The 24775-nt window shown below is 43.0% G+C and overlaps 1 protein-coding gene across 1 annotated transcript in view; it reads right to left on the bottom strand.

Annotated features, from left to right (window-relative positions):
- The window catches only part of adgrv1 (adhesion G protein-coupled receptor V1), a 103093-nt gene extending 79250 nt beyond the window's left edge, over nt 1-23843 (bottom strand). The window contains exons 1-16 of the mRNA XM_027278170.1: nt 23469-23843; nt 12094-12281; nt 11237-11386; nt 8597-8692; nt 6956-7060; nt 6633-6746; nt 6138-6368; nt 5656-5993; nt 5234-5504; nt 3559-3885; nt 2869-3045; nt 2347-2570; nt 1160-1286; nt 797-982; nt 500-680; nt 36-199 (exon numbers count right to left, since the gene is read on the bottom strand). Of these exons, the coding sequence (XP_027133971.1) occupies nt 36-199; nt 500-680; nt 797-982; nt 1160-1286; nt 2347-2570; nt 2869-3045; nt 3559-3885; nt 5234-5504; nt 5656-5993; nt 6138-6368; nt 6633-6746; nt 6956-7060; nt 8597-8692; nt 11237-11386; nt 12094-12279 (2877 nt within the window). The 5' untranslated portion in view covers nt 12280-12281; nt 23469-23843. The remainder of the gene's footprint in view (nt 1-35; nt 200-499; nt 681-796; nt 983-1159; nt 1287-2346; nt 2571-2868; nt 3046-3558; nt 3886-5233; nt 5505-5655; nt 5994-6137; nt 6369-6632; nt 6747-6955; nt 7061-8596; nt 8693-11236; nt 11387-12093; nt 12282-23468) is intronic.
- Nucleotides 23844-24775: the final 932 nt, after the last annotated feature.

Raw genomic sequence — 24775 nt, 5'->3', positions numbered from 1 at the left:
TTGGATTATGTGCATTTTTGAGTTTATCATATTACCTCATCGGGTAGAGAGAAGAGAGTGAGATTTTTGAGGTACTCCCCTTCCCTGAAGGTGATATTTCCCTGGATGGGGCTGACGTCTCCGGACATGTCTGGATCTAAAACCCAGGAAACTGACACTTCTCCGAAGTGACCTCTGTTTCTCACTACAGGGTACACCGCTGAAGGAGAATCAGAATAGACAGAGATTATCAATTTACCGTAGATACTCAAACCTTCCTTTAAGTCATAACTATGTATGTTTATCTGCATTACCAGATTCGTATGCTTTATTTGTACTCATGATTTATCAGCTAGTTTATGAATGTTATTTTAAAACGCAAACTTTAATCATTGCCTAGCTCATCCCACACACAGACAAATATGATTCACTCCAATTAGATCCATTTTAAGTGTCAGTGAGAAACCACTTGACATGGAAAAGTATGACTCTTATCTAAAGAACTGCTACTTGAACGTACCCTGGTGTATCTTGTCTCCTTTGCTCTCATTGATGGCCACCGTCAGTCCTGATCGGATGAACTCGATGACGCCAAAGGGGTCATCGTTTTTCCTCACTGTGATGTTGACCTGCCTGTGGTTGCCTAGGCGACTGGGTGGAGTGCTGTGGCTACTTAGTACCACGGAGAAAGTCTCGTCCAGCTGTATGCACACACAGACGCACAGAGTTTTCTTGTAGCAAATACAGATTTAGAGCATCATTTTTTTCATCTGAGCCAATCGAAAGACTTATTTACCACTTTTGACCATGCTCTTACCTCAGGCACCCCATCACGCAATGCCAACAGTGCAGCCCCGACCTCTCTCTCCCCTGGTTTAAACTCCAGGACGCCCTCGGCACCAACGAATTCAGTGATGCCTGAAGGCATGACAGCATATCGCACCAGCTGTTTCAGCAGCTGTCCCTGGGCTCTGACCACTTGCAGCGCCACAGTTTCCCCCTCCTGGGTAATTTTAAAGTTTACAGATGTCATGTGACAAAAAACAGAGACAGCAGAGAAAATAACATGTGGAGTAACAATTTTTTGACGCTGTTTGTAGCTGGTTGGATATTTCAATCACGCAAACAAATTTAGGTGAAAACGTATAGTTTTAAGTTGCAGTTTCTAAACATGACTTACATTGATGACATATGGACCTCTGGAGGATGGGGAGAACTCAAAAACTCCCCCGGGATCATCGTTTTCCATGATGACAATCTCTCTGCTGGTGAAGCCAGCTTTCAGGATCTGATTCTCAACATTACTCCTGGGACACAAACACACACATACACATAGAGTATTAGATTATTAATCAATTAATTAAGTGACCACTACTGAAACGCACCAAAGTCCCTTCCTAATAAGTCATTGAAATATTGCTTTTGGGGTAATTATACAGGGCATGTGCAGTATATGAAAACTCAGACATGTTGTTTTGAGCTTCTGATCATATGAGAAAGCAGCTTAACTTCAAACTTCATAAGGAATTCCTTACATTGTGTGATGCTAATTCATTATTGGCTGCATATGCTGAGGTCCTGCTGTTTAAACTACTTTTAATAACAATGTCAATCAACGTCCATGCCTGCGTCTTTATTGCACCACGGGGGTGTATGTATGTGTGTGTATGTTGAGAAAATTGGAGCCAAGTAAGCGTCACATAGCGGGTAAATTAGAGACAAAGACATGACAGAATAAAGCACTCCAAACAAACAGTCGCGGCTGAGGCGCTGCATGCATACAAACACTGACATCTTTAAAAGGGTACACAATCGAGCCTGGTTAAATTAGAGCGAAACACATAAAGAAGATTCTCTATTTACTCCCAACAACCACTCTGCTTTGGGTTCCCTTATTCACACCATCGCTGAATCCCCCCACCCTCATCCCCCTCTCATCCCCCACGTCAACCAAAGACCCCCAGAAACTCTGAAGTAGGCCCTTCTCTGTAAAACAAAGTCCTGATTCACACCACACAAAAGGCCCAGGTTCATTCCACTCTCCACTTACCCGAAGTACACTATAAAGCGTGCAGTCTCCACCCTGCAGGGGAGGAGTGGGAGGGAGAGAGAGCTGCCATTCTCATCAGAACATAAGACTACCAGATGAATCCACCCCCAAACCACTACCACAAACACACACACACACATATATATATACACACTCACGCACATCTCCAGAAAACCAAGGGAGAGATAGCACCCACTCAGCCTGTCCAATCCCACTGGACTCACTCATTATATAAGCTGGCTTCACAATTTTACACTCTATGCCTCGATGATAATTAACAAAAGTGCCATGTTGATGAATTGTAATTTTTCCTTTACCTGTCCAGAGTGAGCAGTAAGGTCTCGTTGACTTCCGGAATATCGTCAGCCATGATAGTGAAGTTGATGGACGCATCACTCTGCCCCGAGAGGAAGACCACAGAGCCACTTAGAGGTTCCAGGTCTTCAGCAGTTATATCCTCATGATTGGCTCCAGTTGGCTGAAGACTCCAGAACACTACCGCCTGACCGTCTGTCCCGTCACGCCGCAGAGGGAGGCTTACCTGCAGCACCAAGCACCATTAGAATTAACCTCCTACACATACCATACACAAATACCCACAGATTATAGTCAGCAAGGACAAGGAGAGCTTTTAAAGTCACTGATTAGAGACTCATTTACAGTGTCAAAATAGAAACCTCTATTTTTCTTTTACAGTGTCGGTTCATTTAGCACTTGACAGCACAGAGTACATGACAGCTATGGAGTTGAGAAACAACGAATAATCAAATCGGACTTGATACTGAACTCTGAAAGTCAATACAAGCATCACAGAACTGATATTATTTGTTATATCTTACTGTGCTGGAATTGCTGTGCTCTGGTTCATAAACCACCACTGTGGTGTTGCTCGTAAAGCCGATTTCTCCATTAGCAATGTCAGGGGTGACGGTCAAGGTCAGGTTGAGAGGTCCCCCAAACCTTGGGCTGTTTGAAGTAATTGGAAGGTTGACGTCAACCAGCTCCAGTGTATTCAGCTAGGGGTAAACAGAAGAAACAGCTGAATTAACAGAAGGCTCAAAGAGTTTCATCAAAGATACAGCTGCTCACTTCTGTTACTTTCAAAGATGTGTTGAATTACCCGTTGGAGCTCTGTTCGCTCCTTTTATGTTTGTGCATGTATGTTTGCAAGGCTTTAACTGAATGTGTGACGTGATTATGGCTCTGCAGAATGCGAAGAGGGTTTTTCTTGTACCTTTTAGTTCGCTTTAAGAGCTAGGTAGTGTTGTTAGTTTGGACAGTGGGGCAAATCCCATAGCAACATGCCAGATTTGAGTGCCAGTGTCAAACCATTCACACATGCAAATGAAGCACTTGAACTTTGGATGGCAATGATTTGGCCAAAAGTGCAAACACAAACAGAGAGACACAGTTTTGGACGTGCAGAAAGAAAATGTTGCAACAATTACAGCTTAAAAATCATTAAAAAACCCAATACAACATATTTCATGTTATCTACAGTATGTGAAAAATGCTTCCAGCATTTTTACCTGTATTAAGAAGTGAGCTCCATTCTGCAGAAAGGCATCATTCCTGATTGGCAGTATGACATGTACCATCCGCTCACTGGAAAACACTACATTCACCGATCTGCTAACATTTAGAACTTGGTCACGGGCCAGTGCTGGGTCTATTGGGCCTGCAGGAATATAGAGGGCGGTGAGGGTCATAGACACATCACCTAGTGTACCACCGTCTCGCAGGAAATGTAGTGACAGGAAACGGCTCTCAGGTTGACTCTGGATGCTTTGCTCTTTTGTCGGGTCAAACCGAAAAAGCCCATAGACGTCGTCACTGTCTTGGATGTAGAACACAATCTGGAGGGGAGACCAGACAAAGAGTAGAAATAAAATCAACGAATCAGCAAATGTACAGCAGGCACGTTACATTTTGATTGATGAGGGAATGATGAAAAACACATCTGTATCTTGAAGGAAACACAAAACTTAGTTGTGGGTTGGGAGAGGTTAAAGTTATGTTGATTCAGTATAACCTTATTACTTTCTTACTGCCACAGATAGTGCCTCACAGGTTCCAATAAGTCTACAAATGGCCTCCACAAGAGCTCAGTCAAATCAAAGCTAATGATGCTTAATATAGTGTGTTTATATTTAAATTGATTTATACACTTTGCCTTGAAAGAGAATGAAAGCCTGACACACAGGCCTATGGAGTAGCACCTCTGGCTTGTGTGCGGTGAGAAGGAAGGTGATTGATCTTTGGGATGTGTGGGGATAATTGCAAAGAAGCCCAGATTTATCATCAATTACTTTGGTGGATTTTGTTGTGGATCTTGTTTTTGTGTTGCTAAGGGTCATAACAGAAGAAAAGAGAGGTGAAGAACAGAGAGAGGGAAGAAAATAAGTGAGACTGAAAGTAGTAAAACAGAGCCCTTAGCTAGAGAGGCATCCTCTTTAATTAACTCTGCTGGGACTGCTAGAGTAGTTTTCATGAGCGTTTCAACTGAGGCTCATTCATTTAGCTAAAACCCACACTTGTCTGATGCACTGCCTGGCATGCTCACAATAGCTGATTTACAGCTCAGTGTAACATGTGCGATATATCATTTGCAACATTAATGACAATAAACACTGATTAACTTGTCCTACAGCGTAATTCTTCAAGGGATTTCTTTTTGAACCAACTCTTTCTGCACAGATGGCACACAGACCCTGAGGTGCTGCTCTGGAGTGTGTTTGTATGTGACCATAGCAGAGTTTGCATGCGTCTCATCTTATGCCTTAAACATAAACAAGACTTAGATCTGCCCACTGCTTTCACACGTGGCCAAGAGGCTTGGACAAAGATGGAAGCTATAAAAACCTGTCACCACTTCAACCAAGCTTTCTAAAAAAAAACAACAAAAAAACAGACACAGACAGACACCACACACAGAGTGTGCCTGCTGTTTCCGCTTTGTTTTGATTCAGCCACATTAAGGGAACACCCACGGAGCAACGTGACACACCAAGGGGTCGACTTTTGCAGAACGTGCCAAGTTTGCCACTGTACCTTACAGTAGGTCACACACATGCACAACATCTGGAGTGTATGTTCACTAACAAGTGCAGCCCTCTGCCTTTGTCCTCTCTCTCTTTTACAAGCAACACAGCAGCTAAGAATAAACACAACTGGCCTATCAAAGATCTCGTCTACTGAACTGACCTCCATGGGTTCGTCCACTTCTGCATCTCCAGTTACAGTATCAGGCAGCAGCTTGAGAAGAAACGCCTCTGCTTCTTCAGGTACGTCATCATCCACAATGTTTATTGGAATCACAGCCGTCACCTGACCGGCGGCAAATCTCACTGTTCCCTCTTCAGGAATCAAATCATCAGACACTGGGGAGCCGTCACTGGAGTTCCTACTGATGGACCAGTTGGCAGACACAGCACCATAGCTGCCTCCATTTCTTACAATAATGATTCCTTCAAATCTAAGGAAAATGATAGAGAAACAAACAAAGGAAGGTTGAGGACACAGTAATCTTCAATGGTTTTATTTTAGATTTGCACTTGTCATGTTATAGTATCTATGGAATAAAATATATGTGTCACCCCAATGTCAAGTATAAATAAGTTATCCACCTCTGTGTCATGTCTTCATTGATGGTAATTGGCTGGATGACTGCGCTGCTGCTGATTGACAGGACGCCATGAGGCTTATCATTGGGCTCGATGGTCACTAGCACAGAATTGGGTGACACGAGGACAGCGTCTCCTGTGATGGTCTCCTCCAGCAAGACCAGATGGAAGGATTCTGCGATTTCTGGCACGTCATCATCACTGATCTTGAACATCAGGCTGCTCTTGTAGACAAATGGAGGGAATATAACTGTTCTCCTTGGCTGTAGGTCGATGAAATCCACAGCTGGTGTGGCGCTTCCCAGTCCTTCACCACTCACCACCATGTAATCTACAGAGACCTAAAGACAGTATAGTCCAGATGGTTTATATGAAACTATGCTACATACTGTATATACCTTGCCTATATAATTAAAGTGGTTGTGCCCTATTCTTTAATGGTCACAAGCCTAGGTAAACAAAAAATGGGATTGATAGAAAGGAACCTCAGTGTCAACAGAGCCGATGAGTGGCCCATCCTCAGTCAACCGACCGCGGGTCACATTGAGGACAATGACTCCAGCAGACTCTGGTACCGCCATGATAGAGTGGGAGAACCGCAGTGGGCTGTCATTACGCCGGATTCTCAGCTGGACACTGCTGGCGTTGGGCCTGAGGAGGGCTCCACCTGCCACACCCGTTAGCCTGACTGAAAACACCTCATCATCTTCTGGGATCTGACAAACAAAGAGAAGAAAGCACATTCATATGTGGCTGTACATTTGACCTTTAAAATGGCAAACCCATCAGGGCAACCCGGTTTTCCCTCCAACCCTCCATCTTTTGTCAAACAAGAATCAAACCATCAATGTCTGAATAAGATGATTGGGAGACAGATGGGGGGGACAGATCAATACAAGTTAATCAATACATCTGACCACATGTCACATATATGGATTAATTTGTGTCAATTAGCACCAAACGAGGAGGTTGTTCAATACCTGGTCATCCCGGATGATGATACTGAAGTGCACTACAGCTTGTCCTACAGAAATAGTGATGTTTCCTCTGTCCGGACTGAGGTCCTCAATGGCAGGGTTAGGTCCATCCGAGATCTGAACAGGAAGAGTCACAGTGATGTTTTCACTTTGACGTGCATGTTAATCCCCTTCTATGGAATTACATGTAATCAAGCAATTACAGATTCTAATTTGGGTCTATATTCTCCAAACTGTCTTTAGCCAGTGGGATAAACTTATCATGTCCCTCTTAAATAGTATAAAGCAGAGTGTCTTGTTGGTTGTATAGTACCGTGTCCTCTCACCTCAAAGTTCACAGTCACAGTCCCAAATGTCCCCTTTTCTCTGATTAGGGTGAAAGGCACCAACTGGTTCCTCCCTCTTGACTCATCGACTATGATCTCTTCAGTCTGCGATGAAAAGGGTGAGATAGTGAAACAGACAAACAGAAACAGAATCATTTTAAATTTAATTAATTTCAACACAGTTTCTTATTCCCGATTATAATAAATTACATTGTGAAACAAAGAAGCATCATTTAGTTTAAATCGTCCCTAAACAGGGAGTAAAAGTCAGTTATGAATATGAATAATGGTGAATATCGCTTTACTGACAAATCAAACACAGATCAAGAACAGCCAACAGACTGTACATCCAACATTTGATTTAATTTGACTCATTTGATTATGAGTAGTCCTGTTTCGATGTTTTTAAGTTGATAAATTATTCTGTTTTTTATTTATTTTGTGTACTGATCTGGAAATAATACGTCTGATAAAATGTCATGCTAATAAATGGAATGAAAATTAATTGAATTGAAAGAGGCACAGACACAGAAGAAAGTGATCGGAGCGTGGATAAAGCAGCACAAGCTACACAAAACTGGACATTTGATTCTGTTTCAGTGAATAAATCTGTTGCAGCATTAAAAACTGTATTCAATAGTAACATAGAGTAATAATGGCATTCAATCTCACTGCATTTGGAAGTCCTTATTGTGGTCTAGAGATTTGGAAATTAAATCCCCTTCTGTTTTCCCTACATAATTCAAGTTCAATTTACCATAACCAAGGAAATTCAGGAGAATGCAAACACAGAAGAAAATAATAAGGCAAAGAAATGCTATACAGGAATTAATTCAGTACGCTAACATAAACACATCTCCCAAGGCCAGGAGGCCTTTATTGATTCGAGGCAAGCCAAATCATTATCCAGCATTTGAGACCATCTGGGGGTGGTAGGGCAAACAGTTCCCCATATACCACAGCTACCATGGAAACGCTATAAACTCCCACTGATAAGTGAATACAGGGAGTGTTGTGGTTTTAATTGCCCCTGGAAACCCACAACCACTAGATGGTCACTTTTCCCACAACCCCAAGACTGGAATGATTGAACCCTCTGCAGTAGTTGGTCCAAATGACTCCACCCCTGACCCTTTACTTTCAACTACTACTCACTAACATCAGTGGGTTTGATTCCTATAAAACCGGTGAGAAATGTGCATGCATATGTTTGCGTGCGCAGGCTTGTGTGCCCACCTAAATTTTACAACACTGGTGCCCACAGGCACGAAGCTGATGCAGCGTGGCACACAATGTTGCAAAATGGCTGGAGCAGCATTGATATGTTGTTGGAGACAGGAATATATGATCAACAGGTGTAGCTGGGGCAGGTCAAGAGACTTTGTTTGAGAGTTTGGCGTTTTGAATGAAGGGAGAATTTGAAACACTTTGAATCCAAAGACCTTTTATACATAATGTATATAATTTGCATAAATAAAAAATGCTTGCCTTGTTACAGATTGATTAAAGCTGCTGCATTTTCAGCACTAAAAGCATGTACACAAAATGGCCCTAATGGTGGAAACACAGTCATGTAACTAGCTATGATAAATTGACGATGAATTGATGTAGACTTAATTATAATGCATGTGGATTACTTACCGAGTTGAAGGCAATTATTCCAAAGGCATTGTCATTGGACAGGATGGTGATGGTTGCCTTGTTTGGTGTTCCTATTGTCACGCCATTAGAGGAGCTCTGGAAAGCAGGGAGAATGAAAATGGTTAGATAATAAAAAGACAAATATACAGTGTAAATACAACTTAACCTCTCCTCGGCACACATTCTCGTGCGAAAAACAACAGCGTCTGCCTTCTTTACTGTCTTTACTTCATTTCTGTGCTCCCACCGAGAGGCCCTGGTGAGAAGGCACAAAGACAGGAAGTACTGGTCTGAGCCTGGTTGATTTGTCAGGTTAGCTCACAGCGGGATACCTCTTCAGGATTTGTGCTGTGCTCTGTGATTCGGCACTAAGACCTGACAGAATCTCAGTGTACTTAAAATCACACTGTGACTTCACGAGGCCTACAATGTGTGTGTGTGTGTGTGTGTGTGCGTGTCTGTGTGTGTTTTGACCTAACAAAAAGAAACCATAACCTATGATCTGTGCAAGGAGGGTGTTCCTTTTTTCCTGAACCCTATTAAAGAGAAAGACCACAGCCTTGTTATTTGGTGTAACTCTCCAAGGTTTCCATTAGTGAATTTACCAATGTTTTCACAAGCATCTCATGGACCAGCTCTGATGACAACCACCTTGCACACAGGCTTCCACCAAAACATCCAAAATCCCTTTGAAACATACAAACATCTGTACATAGACGTGCAGATGTGTGCAGGCGTTCTGGAAAATGACTACGAGACTATGAGAGTCTTGACATGATGATAAACAGAAACACAATTTCTTCCCCCCAAAAAATTAAACGAAACGTTGAAATGTTTTCTCAAGCCGAACACAGTCCAATTGAAACCCCTTGGCAAAACCACTGTGCGTGTGTGTGTGTGTGTGCTGTTAAGGTGAGAGCAAGCAAAGGAGAAAATGAAAAACAAGAAAAGTGCTTAGGCCTCTTGCATTCACCCCTCTATTCAAACAGGGCTTTTCCCAGCTGTAACAGAGCTTTCTTTCCGCTGCTGAGCTCTTGTAGCGGTCAACTCGCAGACACAGAATCCACACGCTTTCACAAAGCCAAGCCACCGACAGAGCCAGGAAGCTGCTCACACACACATACGCACACACTCGTCTGTGCCCAACTACATAAACATACTTAAATATACAGCGATTCATGCACACAAACTGGCTACTTAAAAGCCAGTTTTGTGAAACGCATATAGTCCCACATAAACCCAATCGAATGTGCTACGACACTGTGTGTCTCTACCTTCTGTTCCTGCACAGCACTGGGAGGCTGCACCTGCTCTGGTCCACAACACATCTACACTATTTCTATAACACAAATCTTGTTCTATCATACTCATACTACAGATTTTACATATTTTAACTGTCAGTAATGATAAATGTACCCAGACCAACCCTTTATTTCTCACTTGTGCTTGATCTGTGACACCTCCTTTGTAGCGCACATTCATCCTCCAGACAGTCCTTCAGTAAGCTGATAGGGTAGCATTTGGCCAAAGCTTTGTCTCCGCTGTAGTGTAAACAGAAGGGCTAAGTGGGCCTCATCTGGTCTTTCACTCTGGTAGCGGGCTAAATATGGGCTTGCGCTACTGGATTTTAACCAGATGTCACAAAAATGCAGCGTCAAATTGAAAATGTTGTGAAGAAAGTAACTTTTTGCTGACATCTGTTCAGAGTTGTGGTTGTTTAGTGAATCTACATAGCTGACAGTCACAATGACCATTGGGGGATAAGACAGGGAGACAGCAAGACCAGCCCCCCTAGCTCATCAATCAAACTTGACAGCTTAAGGCTACGTGAAACCATGGAGATAGTCTGTAGGTGTAAGGCATCCTGGGCTGTGATGGTGATTCCTTTGAAAAAGATTTACAATGCACACCCATTAAAAATTATTTTCGAACTTTAAAAAGCTGTCCTATTCCAGACTGTATAAAGAACAATAACACGCTACAAAAACTTGCCAGCCATCTGGCCGTCTCTTATCCTGCGGTAACTGGACTAGAATAAATTAGCGAGTTGCACCTTCTGGTGATTTGGTACATTTGGTAGTGTCAGCAAAAAAAAAAAAAGTCTCAGAATGCATGAAAAGATTTTAATGTACTTGGTTGAGAATCCATTCATTCATTGTAACAGACTGAGCTTTCGTCTGCAAAAGTGTGTCGGTGCAATGGTGAACACACAACATACACAGAAATGAAATCCACGGAACCGACATGCCCATCAAAGTCAATGAAAGAATCACTTTAATCTACTGTGTGTGGATTCTGTGGCTGTCAAAGTTAGTTTCTTTTCACAAAGGTGTCTTTTAGTGGGGAACCTCAGAGACACACACAACATTTAGCCCCACCCAGGCCAACCCCGACAAAGTCCTATAGAGCAGACACATCAAAGACCCTGTAGCTCAGAGCCTCCCAGGCTAACTGTGGCTGCCGCCCCCATTCTCTATTACGCCGTAGCTGGGGTTGGGGTTGAAGACGGTCAGGGGTAGAATTAGAACAGCGGGACTTTGTGGAAAGGAAGCTTGGCGCTCCAGAGAGGAAAAGAGGCAGGAAGAGGAGACATTTGGCAGAAAAACATACAAAAAGTCTGCAAAGGAGAGCGGCATTTACCCCTAGTACAAGGTTGAAGGTGAATGTCTCATCGGCTTCAGGCAAGTCGTCATCTTTCACACCAATGAAGATGGTCTTACTGGACTCAGTGGACAGCAGGAAGGCTACAGCATTAATGGCTTCAAAGTCCTCTGTGTTGACTCCCTCTAGCTGTGTGGGAAAAAAGCAAGAATAAAATTGTATCACTCACCATTTAACTAAAGAACACTTCTTTTCTGTTTGACTTTGCATTCATCTAAAACAGTGAAATGGAGAAACAGGAAAGGCATGACAGATGGAGGCAACATGGTTTGAACCCAGGATGCTGCAGGTGCATAATTTGTCACAGCTAATATGCTGCCCCAGACTTGAGGTTTTTTTGCTGGTTTCAGCTTTTTCCACTAGCAGATATTTTGTCTTTGTCTTTATCTGCTTTATATTGAGTTTCACTGTGTCTGTGCCCATTAGTTTCCTGGAAGGAAAGCTTATTTTACATAATATTTTATTAACCAATAAAGAAGCCCAGGTATAATAGTTCATGTCATAGGTTCAGAAGAAATATGGTAAAGATATCAAGAAGCATAGGAAACCCCTGAACCACACGCCACTGAATGGCCAGCTCGCTTTACCAGACACCAACTGTGAGCAGCTGACACTAGGCCCCATGTGGAGGACATAAAGCCAAAACACATTCAGGGACTTCCAAGACAGTTTCTGCAGACACACTAAGTCTGCACACTGGCCACTGTCTGCCAAAAAGGTCACTCATTCTCTCCTTCGTTTGACATAAGGGTGACAGCTCAGCTCAGATAATTTGACCGGGTGATGGGTATGGTTACACAATGAGTCATCAATGATGAGTTTGTCACATGTCTTACCACAACCAAACCTGTCACATTGACCGGGTCTCCCACTCTCTCCACGACCAGCCGGATCACAGCTCCGCTGCTCTCGTGGACAACAAAGTCAGTCTGCCCGAGAAACCGCAGCGTGGCTGACTCCGACGTTCTGCCAGGGATGGACAGAGCCAGAATCAACCCAGCTAGCAGGAGGACAGGGGGCATTCCTACAAAAAAAAGGGGAAGCATATGGAGGAAAAATTAAGACATAATATCCTGAAATAAAGCAGCTAAAAAAAGTAGATAAAATAAATAAAATGGGGCAGATTTAAATTCAAGTAAAAAATGTGAAGAAGACATCTGAGAGAATTTAAAGTCAAAAAACGGGGACGACAACAACAGGGAAGCTTCCCAGACAAGAAATTATAGAAATATGTACAGAATAAAGTCAGACCAAAGAAGAACGTGTTATTTACCACCCAGCCAAATTTGAATGATCAAAAATATCGACAAGTTTATGAAATTAGGTTAAAATCAGCTCCCGGACTGTGGGGGGCGTTACCTGTGAACGTGCTGAAACCAGACCCGCTCACGGGAGCAGTCAAGCAGCAATTTTGAAGCGACTGAAACGTGACAGATGAGTTCAGAAAATAACATGATTAACTAAGCGAGATGAATTCATCTCTATCTCTCTGCTAGGGTGCAGGGGTATTCTCAGGGTGGCCTCAGCGTGTCATCGAGCCACCCTTTAAGGACCGCCCACAAAATCCTGAACTGAAAACTGGTGAAAAACTGTTTTAACCACTAACTCCACATTTGAGTACTATATTGTTCAAAGTCTCTTCATGTGCTTCCAGCAACTATTTTCCAACATATTTAATGTATTTGAAAGAAATCTCAGAATTTCTTTACACAGTCTTTAAGAAACAACTTTTATAGCAATCTTTAAATCTTTAATAAATGACGTCTCATATTCTTTCTGCTAATGAATGCAGGTATTAAAATAGAAAAATTCACAGTCAGTATAGATTAAAACTAATATCGAGTGGACAGATGTTCAGAAGGCCAAGCTTTTGAAAATGTGCCGCCATGCTGACTGGCAGGCTTGCTGGTCATTGTGGTCTAAATGATTCATGACATTATTCCATAATTCCTCGTGTTGTCATAACTGTTAAAGCAGTTGTTGTTGAGTTTATTCTTCCTGACCACATGAATTTTAACGTCATACCAGAATAAATGTAACCACTCAAGGTTGTTTCAGTAATTCAGCATGAAGCTGCAATTCTGTGCTGCCAACACTGCTCTCTCTCTTTTTAATTATCTTTTCTGCTCTGCTGCTTCCTCCAATTATCCTCACTTCTCAGTTTGTCTCTCTGATACCCCTCTGCCCCTTTCCTCTTGTCTTGTCTCCTCATCTCGTTCTCTCCTCTCCCCCTGTCCTCTCCTGTTCAGCTCTCTCACCCAGAATAATCCTTAAACTGGATGGAGCCACTCAGACAGTTGTCATGGTTAACACAACAAAACAACACAGCATGACAAATGGGGTGGAGCCAGCTCAAAGCTAAATTGTGGCTACTCCGTCCTCCTTGCTGTCTTTTACCCATCCCATTCATAATCTGCACCACGCAGCCTTGCCAACAGTATGAACACGTAAGGTCTTTTAAAAACATATTTGCTCTTAATTACAAGGTTGAAAAAGAACATCAGCAGCTACGGCGGATGAAGTCATGGTGTTTGGTGCTTTTTTTCATAAGCAGAAATCGTTTAGGAAAGTTGGACATTGAAAATATCCCATTTTTCATATGTTCCATTACTGTTATATCAATCTGACTTCTTCTCAGTATTGGCTGGCGTTTAAATAGCAACCATCCATCAATCAGCTTGTCATCATAGAGAACAGAACAAGACACTGTATCAGCATTAGAAGTTCTTGGTTGACAGAAACAATCAGAATCAATTGATGCAAATGTAAATGAGTGTGTGTGACGGAGAGAGAGAGAGCGTATGCGTATGTGTGAGGGAGTTTGTGTGATAAAGTGGATGTCTAGGATGCAAAACACATGCCGGCAGTCAAGAGATTGCTGTGAAATCCATCAAAAAAGGATTTAGAGCTGGTGGGTAGCCCGCTGGACAGCGGGGAACAGAGGGTAAGAGGAAGAAAGGTGAGTGTGTTGCTGGACAAAGAGGGGCCAGGGCTGAATAAATCCTGTTATCCGCCCTGCTCTCTCTCCTGTGGTTGAGAACTTCCTGCACCGCTGACCGAGAGCTTGAATAAAAAGCTATAAACCCTCTCTCTCTACACTTATCTGGGTTCCATTCCCATGGGTAATAGTGCACCTAAAGGTGCGTGCAATTTCCAAACATCTAGACACCTGCTAGTGTATATCCACTTGACTGCCTAATTGAGTTATATTGCCCCAAATGTCTGTTTTATTCATGGAAATAGCTCCTTGACCACAGCTTGCTATTTTCATCATATAGGCCTACAGTAGAAGAAAATGATTTTCATTTAATTTCAGTCTCTCTTTGTCATGTCTGCTTTCAGTTTTCAGAACAAAGGGTTTTCCTTCCCACACACTATTTCTTCAGTAAATCTTTGTGCCTCAAAACCTCACTTCCAAATTTCCACATGATTGCCTAACATCACTTAGACCACAATCTTTTAGATGGATAGTAGCAAGCATCCAACCATCTAACCTCTTAACCCCCTACTCCAAAACAGAGGGGTGGTCCTTTTCGAGATGCCGCTCTTCCTTCAAAGCGATTAACACAAAGCAGATGCTGTGTGGATGGCACAGGTCTGTTTTATAAGCGGCAGGGCAGTTTTTGTGCTGGCATCATGCATTGTGCCAACCCTGACTCCGGGGGCTACAGGGGGACCAAGGATCTGTCTGTCACAGCAAAAAGCGGCATGGAGTGCCTGGCTCAGACCTCTGACATTGATAAGACTGGGAGTCAGAGTCCATGTAGAGAGGTGCACAGTTGCATGCGTGCGCACGCGCGCACGTTTGCATACATAGATGTATTTGGATGAGTTGGCAAAGTCAGCATGTGCATCCAAAATGCAAAGGTCTCAATGCTGAGACAGACAGACAGCTGGGTGACAGGCCAGGACACTGGAGAGCTCTAAAATGCATGAAAACACACTGTCCATCACGAATCCCCCGAGCCAAAGAAACACAAAATGATGGCAGGACTCTGGGACCGGGCGCTCTAACAAACCACAGACAACACCACAACTAAAGAGACTTCACATTCTGAACATCCAAAATTGCTTTTATTGACTTATTCTCTGACTCTGACCTCAGTCAGCTGACTTTTCTTTCATATTGCGTTGCTTTATTTTCTGGAACACACACAGCGCCCAATAAATATGCATTAGCCACTATATATAGTACTGGCTAAACATGTGATGCACGTGTATTCATCCACAATGTCATTGTCACGTACTCTTTGATGAGTCATCAAGCTCAAATGAAAATCGACCTTTGCTCTGGAACAATCCTGAATCATTCTTCACAAACAATTATGCACAAATTCTTAAAGCTGTTGCTCGAATCGGATTATTATCTCGTTAAGCCTTGAACTTGAACCTGCTTTCACCATAACAATTTTTTGCCCAGTGCAGAGTCACTTTAGAAATCATGGTCCTCTTGCTCAAGCAGGCTTTTTCGCTTGCCAGGAAAGTTTCTTAGTACTGGGCATTGAGCTACAACATGAGTGTCACTAAGTCCATTAAGTTTCAGCAGCTAAGCTCAGATCAAAGCTAAAGGGAACAATGCATGAGCACCACACAACTGCATACGCACACAAATGGATACGAGTGTCCCTTCAGTGTCCACTTGCAATCACTCACTCCCCTCTATCTTCTGATCTCTCTCTGTCACACATCTTATCGCTTCCTTCGTCTTCGAGACAAACTCCTTTCCCCTGTATCTCTCTGCGATGGATCGCTCATCACCAGCTGAGAGCATTCTCTGCAAGCTCAAACGTGATAAGCAACCAGACGCAGTGCTGGTCAGTGGTAGTTTGACTCCCCTGTCACCTGTCAGCTTTTCTTGAAGGAGCCTACCAGTGTTGGGAGCCTGATTCACAAAAAAAAACTATAACATCGGATCACTTGCAGACACACCACGCAGACACGCACACACACACACACACACACACACACTCTCTCGCTCACTGATCTACTGGATATCCCTGTCCGAGGTGCTGAGGAGGTGTCTGGTTGCAGGGCTGCTCCTGGGGTCAGTGCTCGGCGCTGATGCCTCTAGGGTTTCTCCTGACAGTGGCCTCTGTGTCGTAATCTTTAGCATCAATTATTCACTTTGAGCCCGGGACTTCACAGTCAGAGCATGGTAGTAAGCGTGATACTGCAGAATTCACGGTATAGAACGTGCCATTTACCGTCTGTGGCTGCTCAGGTGAACGGGTAAGTACAAACGTGCTGTCAGAGGCTGTCATGTTTGGCAGAGGGTGACCTGAGTCATCCTTTTTGTCACTTTAGTTCTCTTAAAGTACCAGGCTCTATAATCGACGTCGCCTTTCCCCTACTGATTTAGGAGAGTAGTACTGGAAGCATTAAAAGAGGAAAGCAATACTCTTACTTCCTTTTGGTAGAGGGTGTGTGGGATAACAGTCTGTAGAGTTTTAATCAAGGGCTTTCCCATGAGGCATCCCTGCTCTGAGGCTTCCCTGGTCCTGAGACGCCCTTGGTGAAGAGCTTGTGGTTATATCTGGCAGTTAGTCACATGCACAGGCTCGCACACACATACACACACACACACACACAGCAAGGGATCTCCAGTTGTCTGACACTGGGAGGCCTGCAGTGGGATCTCATTCATCAATCTTACAGCTCTGGTCGGTGATCTGGAGTCAGTCTGGCCACAAAAAGAAACTGCTCTGTCATTAACATCAACTAATATAACAGTGTTCCTGGAACGTTTGTGTGTCTCCTCAGGACAAATTCACACTAAAAAACCAACCACGCAAAAACAGCGTGACTGCTACTGATAGAGACAAACAGATAAGTAAACAGCAACACACAGAGAGACAGATGGTGTGGTGAGCAGACAGGCATTCAGAAGAGGTGATAATAGGCCATCATGCATATCAATCTGTGTATAATATGAGGGGCGACTGCTGAGCCAATATTTTGGGGATATGAACATTGGAAAATGGAAGTGCTTTGTGGTCAGATGGTTGGGTTATTATTGAGGGTTCAGACTCAATATGAAAAATTCCTTATTATAATATCTTGTAACAAAAGCCTTTGGTACCTTGAACACAAAATTAAGTAGAAAGAATCTAAAAAAACAACAAAAACAACAACCTAGTAATAATTCAACTATATAAACAAAATGTTTCTCATTTCATAGTAAGGCCATTGTATTATATAAGTCTTAGGCAATGTGTTTGGCCCCAAACCATGGTGCCTCCTTCGCTCTGTTTATTGGATTGTTTTCTGTTTGAGCTGCGCTCCACGCTAAGCGATGCCACCAGCCCAATGTGTGTCAGGCCCTACCTCAGAAACCACCCACCGTCCGTTCTCAGCCCGGCGTAGCCGCGACTGCCATACCCGGTCAACTCACAAGCCCATAATTGCACTTCACATGTAGTTTCTCCCTCTGGTATTTTTAGATCAGTGAATGTTCTCGCCATGCAGGGAAGTTGGGGAGAAGAAATTAAGAAACTTAATAAGCAAGTAGAGCTAAAACATACATCATTAAATCTGTGTTACTCACTGGGCTTATTTTGGAGAGCTCGAGCCAAAAACAGAATTCTATTTATTTTGAGGAGAAAAACAGAAAACCTACCATTAGTCCAACAAGATGGGGGAACAGATTTTTGGGGAATGAGGATGGCAGTGTGCTGAACTGCAGCCAAATTATGCCATTCCACATAAGGGGGAACAAGAAAACACTTGAATGAAAAACCTCTCTAAAGAACAAAAATGCATGAGGTCAGCCTCCCGGCTATTGTCAGACGATACTTTTCAACCAGGCATTTCTCCTTCAGGAGCAAGAGGCTGCCAATCAAGTGTGCATTTTACTGTGAAAAAAAGAAACAGAGAGAGGGAGAGTTTTCCTGAGGCATTGTCCACATGGCCGTGGTCGGCTGCTCTTAAGTTTGAGCCAATGGCATTTCGCATCTCTAACGAAAAAACTGTTTTTTCTTCTACTTAGGAAACAGCGGTAAGGGAGGAATATTGAAAAGGGAAAGTGCTTCCAATTGAGTCGGAACCAGTGCGTGAGCAATTTAGAGCATTTTCCAGTTTGAGCACTGGCTGACTGATTAGCCTGTATGACACACAGTGATGGAGGCAGACAGAAAAGCACTTTCAGAGGATTAAACAAGGTTGTGCTCTCCACAGTCTCGCAGACCAAAGGGCCAAATTAGAAAGGGTATTACTTCATTGCATGTAACCGGTTGGGCCTGGATGAAATGCTAATTGCATTTCAAAAGAGTTCCCAAAACAGAGAGGCAACACAGAACGGGGGTGTATTTTCATTGGAGTAGAAGCGGGACTTTACGATTCACTGACCAGCGCACAATTTTAAGGAGCAGGCCTTTGTTTGCCCATGCTCCTTTTTTGTGTTTTCGTGCGCATTTCTAAAATTGCCACAGTTCTCTATTCTTTTGTTTCTCCCACTTTTTGGCATGCAGGCCTCCTCTCCCAACAGAATCCAAACCATCCTATTCAGGCTCGCTCCTTTTCTCTCGGCTCTACTCTATCACTCCTAAACAAGGACACGCACAGCACACACATCCTCAGTACAGTAGGTGTGGGAGAGTCCGTCTTTCAGGCCTTTGGAGCGCTGGAAAACTAAGGGCCAGATGGCAGGATTGAGGAGGAGGCAAATCCTCGAACAAGTGTGGTCAACAGATCCTGATTATTATGCAGAGAAATAATAAAGAAGAACTGATTTAAAAAGTGCTGCTGTGACTGTGAGAGGGTGCACTTACAGGTGTCTACACATTGTAACGGAACAAAACATACAAATACATGCTTAAAACACCAATCAATCAAAGTTGCCTTATCTTGCATTACAGACTAATCCATTTCTCAGATCACTCAGTGAAGACAGTACAGAGATGCAGGGTGCATAATCATTTTCTTTTTTTATTTTAGATACATTTTACTCACCTAAGCCATAATCTATAATGAAAGGCATCCGGAGAAAGTGGATAAATACATCTTTTTTTTACACCAATAAACACACACCGCCACCTCTAAGCCACGCTCAAATCAACCACCCCCACCTACTCATGGAATTCCTCTGCCATGACCAACTACACTACAATGAGGGAAGTGAGAGATAAACAGAGAAAGACAAGGAAAGAAAGAAAGAGGCGCTGGTGTAAGGCACAGGACAGATGGGGGGTCGGAGATGAGTGTGTCTTTGTGTGTGTGTGTGTGGATGAATTAATACAGACACACATTGGGGGATGGCAGATAAATAAAGGGTAGATGGAGAGCTAAGAGTCGGTGACCTGCACCAACAGGTTTATGTTTTAAATACGCAGCCCAAACCTTCCTTTCTTTTCTGAAGCTCACTCGTTATAAATGTTTCTCACACACAAAGACCCGAGTAGTACTAACAAAGAGAGAAGGGTATAAGGATGGATAGCCATGATGTCCTTCCAGCTAAATGCAATGTGTGACCCGCTCAACCTGACCTGTCTAAATTAGTACAGGAAACGGGGGCCACCAAGGGATGCGTTCCACGTGGCTCCCCTAAAAAACATCTCACAGAGGGGTAGAGCTCATGGGGATTTATGGCCGGACAGAGTGAACCATGTAGTGGTCCTTGCCTTTAAAGAACGGGATCAGTGAAGAGCAACAGCAGCAGTGTGTTCATTTATCAAATAACGCTGTGGAGCAGGTTTATCGCTCAGGGATAATAAGTCATTCAATGATCAAAACAAAAAAAAAAGAAGTCCTGCTTTCAACGGTCCTCGAGACTTAATTTAATTTGTACAGAGTCTAGCCGAGCTAATGTGAACCAGAGGCCAGAGGAAACAGCCTTCGTAAAAGTTCTTTTATTTTTCACTTTGTTTTGACATCTGAGAAAAAGGATGTTACTCCGTTTGCTTCCTGCGCACATTTTCCATCCAGTTTGCAAGTTTAAATGCTGCTTGAGTTTAACAAGATTTAAATGTAATTACCACAGGATGTGTTGGACGTATCGCAAAAATAACAGAAGTTAAATTAATGTTGACTGTTATTGATGGATTTAAATATTTTGCGGCGCAGTGGTATTTTTATTGATGATTGTTAGACCCAACAGAGGAACTGCTCATGCGTTATAGTTAGCACAGCAGGTAGGAGAGGCTCCGAGGCCGACCCATCTGAGGCCACCGGCTTTACTAACATCACCAGAGGTCAGAGTTCAAGTTTAAGACTAAACTAATGGAGATTCAGGGCAGCTGTAGGAGGGCTCCCTGTTGCTCCTACGGAATGCAACATACAACAATAAGTGTGTATGTGTATGTAAGAGTGTGATTATGAGAGTTGACAGAGAGGTCGTGGCCGAGCGTTTGCTGCAGCGACCGTACTTGCATCCTCTCATCGGGAACAATATGCGGTTGGTCAGACCCACTAAAGAGACCTCAGGATTGTTGGCAATCGCCGAGGGCCCACCACTTTCCTGTCCCACTGCTCCAAGGACAACAACTACTAAAACATGATACTGTCTCCTGTGCGCAAACATGAACTGTCAAATGATTTTTCAAAACAAAGTATTAGAATTCCCCCAGAAAATCATAAGAGACTTATTTACGAGTTGAATTTGTCCATTCGCTAAATCTAAAATCAACATTATCAGAGGGTTCCAGACATGTTGGGATCAGACCTGATGATCCCAGTCAAGTTAAACAACACAAAGACGACGTGCATGAACAAGCAGAGTTACTGTCTTATTTGTCGCTGGGGTGCATACTGAATGTTCATTAGGAATTAATAAATGATCTTGGGACTACAAACTAAGTTTAAATTCTATTCGAGTGAGAAGATGTTTTCCAGCATTTGTAATTTCTTATTTGATCTTATAGCAAGCTCCCAGTCTCTTCAATGTCTCCTCATGGAGTTGAGAGACTTAATTACACTGTCTACCCACAGCAGTGCCTGTTTTCCAATTAGACAAATATCACGTAAGCGAGCGAAATAAACTGAAATGACACCAAACACAGATGGCTTCACACTCATTTCTTTAGAGTGATTATCTCTAAGTCTTAGAATATTTTTCCAAAACCAAAAATCTGTCACTGTGTACAGCATGGAAAATATTTTCCCTAATAATTTCTTCTCCACTATTTTTTGAAATATAAAGAGAGAATCCATTGTTCCGAAATACGTCTTGGGAATTTGGCTTAGTGATTCAAAAATGTTAACACCTCTGGTTCATATACTCAAATAAGCATTCAGTGAGCCCACTCAGCTCCCAGCATAGTGAAAAAAGAGGCAGGTTTATGGTATACATCTGTCTTGCACCAAAGGATTATGAATTGTTCTCCTGCATGGTACTTCTGAGGGAAACGGTAATTTAAGGGATACGTGGGGAAGTAGGTGCAACATTTTATCCCCTTTAAGGTGTGGAAATGAAAACCAGACCAGAACTAATGTGTAGGTGTATCGTGTGTATAGGTCTCCTGACCCATGTCAGGGAAAATGTAAATCCATAACACTGATATGTAAGTATATGGAACTATTCTACAGGTTCATGTATATCAAAGTTCAAATTCAACATTACAAGTGTCGTCTGTTCAACAGATAAAGACATCCTTTACAACTTTTGCCCCCAACAGTGATCCATGGAGCACAGATCAGCTGAGGCGGGCACAGCCTGTTGCAGGGCGGTTCAGTGTATGTAGAGCTGTGCCTCCATCTACTATTTCCCTCTATACCCACATGCTGGGAACGCAAGCCCTCTCATCCCCAGCAAACATCAATCTCGTCCCGTCTGCTATGTGCAACACTTGAGCACCTTTCATCAATGAACAGGCTCTGTTTATGGCACTGTCCCCTTTTGTGCTGCGCAGCCATTAGAGGGGTGAGACAGAAGGGGAGAGAGGCAGGCAGTAAAACAGTTTCCGCCCAGTGAATCACATTCAGACCCTCACACAGGCGACTGGGGGCTGACCCCTGCCAGGCGATGACATAAACACAGACAAACAAAGGGACCTGAGCTCTGAGCAAGTGTGGATCTTGGAGGATCCAAATCTACTAAGAACAGACTGAGTGTGATCTGTAGGTTTGTGTTGATGAGAAGAGAGGTTGCGTGTTTGAGGGAATAAAATCATGAACATTTCATGGCAAATTTTGTTGTTTCTTTGCAAACAAAAGCAGAAGACTGTAATTCTTCAATACAAAGATACATTTTTAGAAACAGTCAACAGTGGAGGCTGGCTGCTGAGGAAGAGCAGGTGTAAGTGCTGAATGGATACAGAAGCAGCTCCCTCCCTTCGTCCTCCCCACTGAGAAAAGGGATTTAACTCTGCTGAGGCACCACAGAGGAGGCAACAAAAGAGATTTGCAAAAGGACGCACCACGATGACATCATGTCAGAGCAATTAGAGATAAGGTGGACATATTCAATTATTCAAGGACAGAAAAAACCCCACCCCATCAACTGGTGTAAACTATGAGCATCTGCGTAAAATACGCAAAGAAGAAGCAGCAGCAGCAGCACAATGAGTCTACGGGCACCACTCGTTGATTTAACAGTAACAGCACATGTGCGCAACTCAAAGTGTGCCAAGATTACTTATGGCCAGAGTAAGCCTATAGATTAGTCAACGGAGCCTTTATGAGAGGGGTCTCCAGCTCACCATGTGTGGCAGTTCCCCCTGAATTGTTGTTTTATTTCAGTGGGAGAGAGAAAACCCACACAAAGCGCAGTAATCACACTGGAGATCCTGCATGTAACCATGGAAGCGTTTGTCTCCGTCCTCAATGGGCTACCCGGCCATTCATTTACTGATTGCGCTGAATCAATATTTAGGCTTTTCAATTTTATTAGCTGCTCCGAGGGGGATTTTTGGCACAATGCAAAAAGAAATTAGCAGTGGCCAACCACTTTTAATCGTTTTCTTATAGTGTTATACAATATGTCTGCTTCAGCTGTCTGGCATAATTGATGAGGAGTATCGCTACTCATTTGTTTCCTTTATTCTCTGCGCTATTAATCTACCGCTGGGCAATAGCGCATGGAGTCACCAATCATTACTGACTCACTTACTGAGAAATAAATCTAAGACGCTTGCATTGTCCTGCACACGGTGTAAGCATGTGTCACAAAGCGACATCAAGTCTTTCTATGAAATGATCCAGCAAAGTTTGGCTGGTCCGCGCACACACTCACGATGACAAACACAAACACAGACATATAAAATGAAGCATTGCAACTTACCTGACACCTTGCTCGGCCTCTCCTGTCCAAGATAAATGACTATAATATATGCACCGCTGAGGATAACATCGATAAGTGCTCACGGGGTGCTTCAGCTCCGTCTCTTCTCAAGCACAAGTCAATAGCTGCATCCTTATTTGTTGTACTGAAGTCGGGTTTTCCTTCGGCAGCTTCCCGGTGAACAACATGGGATGAAGCGCGTTTGTGTCATCTAACGGGACTGAAGCCGGACGGACGGAGCGTCTATTCAGGACCCGCTCCTCTCCTCTCCTCTCCTCTCTCTCTTTACGCACAGCTCCGGACTCCTGCAGCCATGTGAGGGGTGCTGCTCCTGTAAACACACACACAGCTCACTGTTCCTAACAGACGGATTAGTTTGTAGCCACACGGAGACTCCAGCTCGTCTCCCGGTCGCTTCCTTAATGAGACAAGATGTTTTAATCCCGTTCCACTCTCAAGAGGTGCTGCTCGGTGTGGTGGTGGTGGACAGCTCCACCCTGCGAACCGAGCAGGCATAGAGCTTGTCCGGGGGTGGCTGTGTCTGCTGTGGTCACTCCATATAAACTTTGCAAATGTGTAATTCATCACAAGTAACCTGAATCTAACATGATGATATAAGTGATATTACTTTCTGTATATTTAAAATATTTGTATTACGTTTTTTTTTTTTTTACATGGACACAGATAACAAATCAGCATGGCCACAAAAACAAATCTCTGACTACTTGTTGTGTGATATAGACAGAACAATACACTCGAGAAAATCTTCTCCCTATATTAATAAGCTGTGAGAATATCACTGGGAGGACGTGGGAGGCAACAATATGCACATATATACACACATCACACATATACATAAGGAAATGCTCAGTTCATATCTGTAAAGAAAGAAAAGTAATAAAAAAAATAACAATGTCAATTCAGAGAGAAAATGCTGTTTTTTTTTGTTTTTGTTTTTTTTAAATGAAAATGAATTTAAAAAATAATTAAAAGTAAATTAATGTCCGACCTTATGACTTAGCCAGTTTCCTTCGTTGCCATCTATCATCCCTTTTAATACAATGGCTGTGAGTCTCTTACCTGCATATTTAAAGAAAGGGGTCCAAATCCTACAAAAATCAACCATCTTACATTTGAATCTTTATGTTAAGTATTCCATTGGTAGTAAGTCAAATATCAAATCAAATCAAATCAAATCAATTTTATTTGTATAGCCCAAAGTCACAAAGTACATTTGCCTCAGAGGGCTTTACAATCTGTACAGGGAGTGACACCCTCTGTCCTTAGACCCTCGGTTCGAGTGAGGA

Source organism: Larimichthys crocea, chromosome III, assembly GCF_000972845.2.
Source record: "Larimichthys crocea isolate SSNF chromosome III, L_crocea_2.0, whole genome shotgun sequence".
Lineage (NCBI taxonomy): Eukaryota > Metazoa > Chordata > Actinopteri > Sciaenidae > Larimichthys > Larimichthys crocea.
This window is presented reverse-complemented; position numbering and strand designations above follow the sequence as displayed.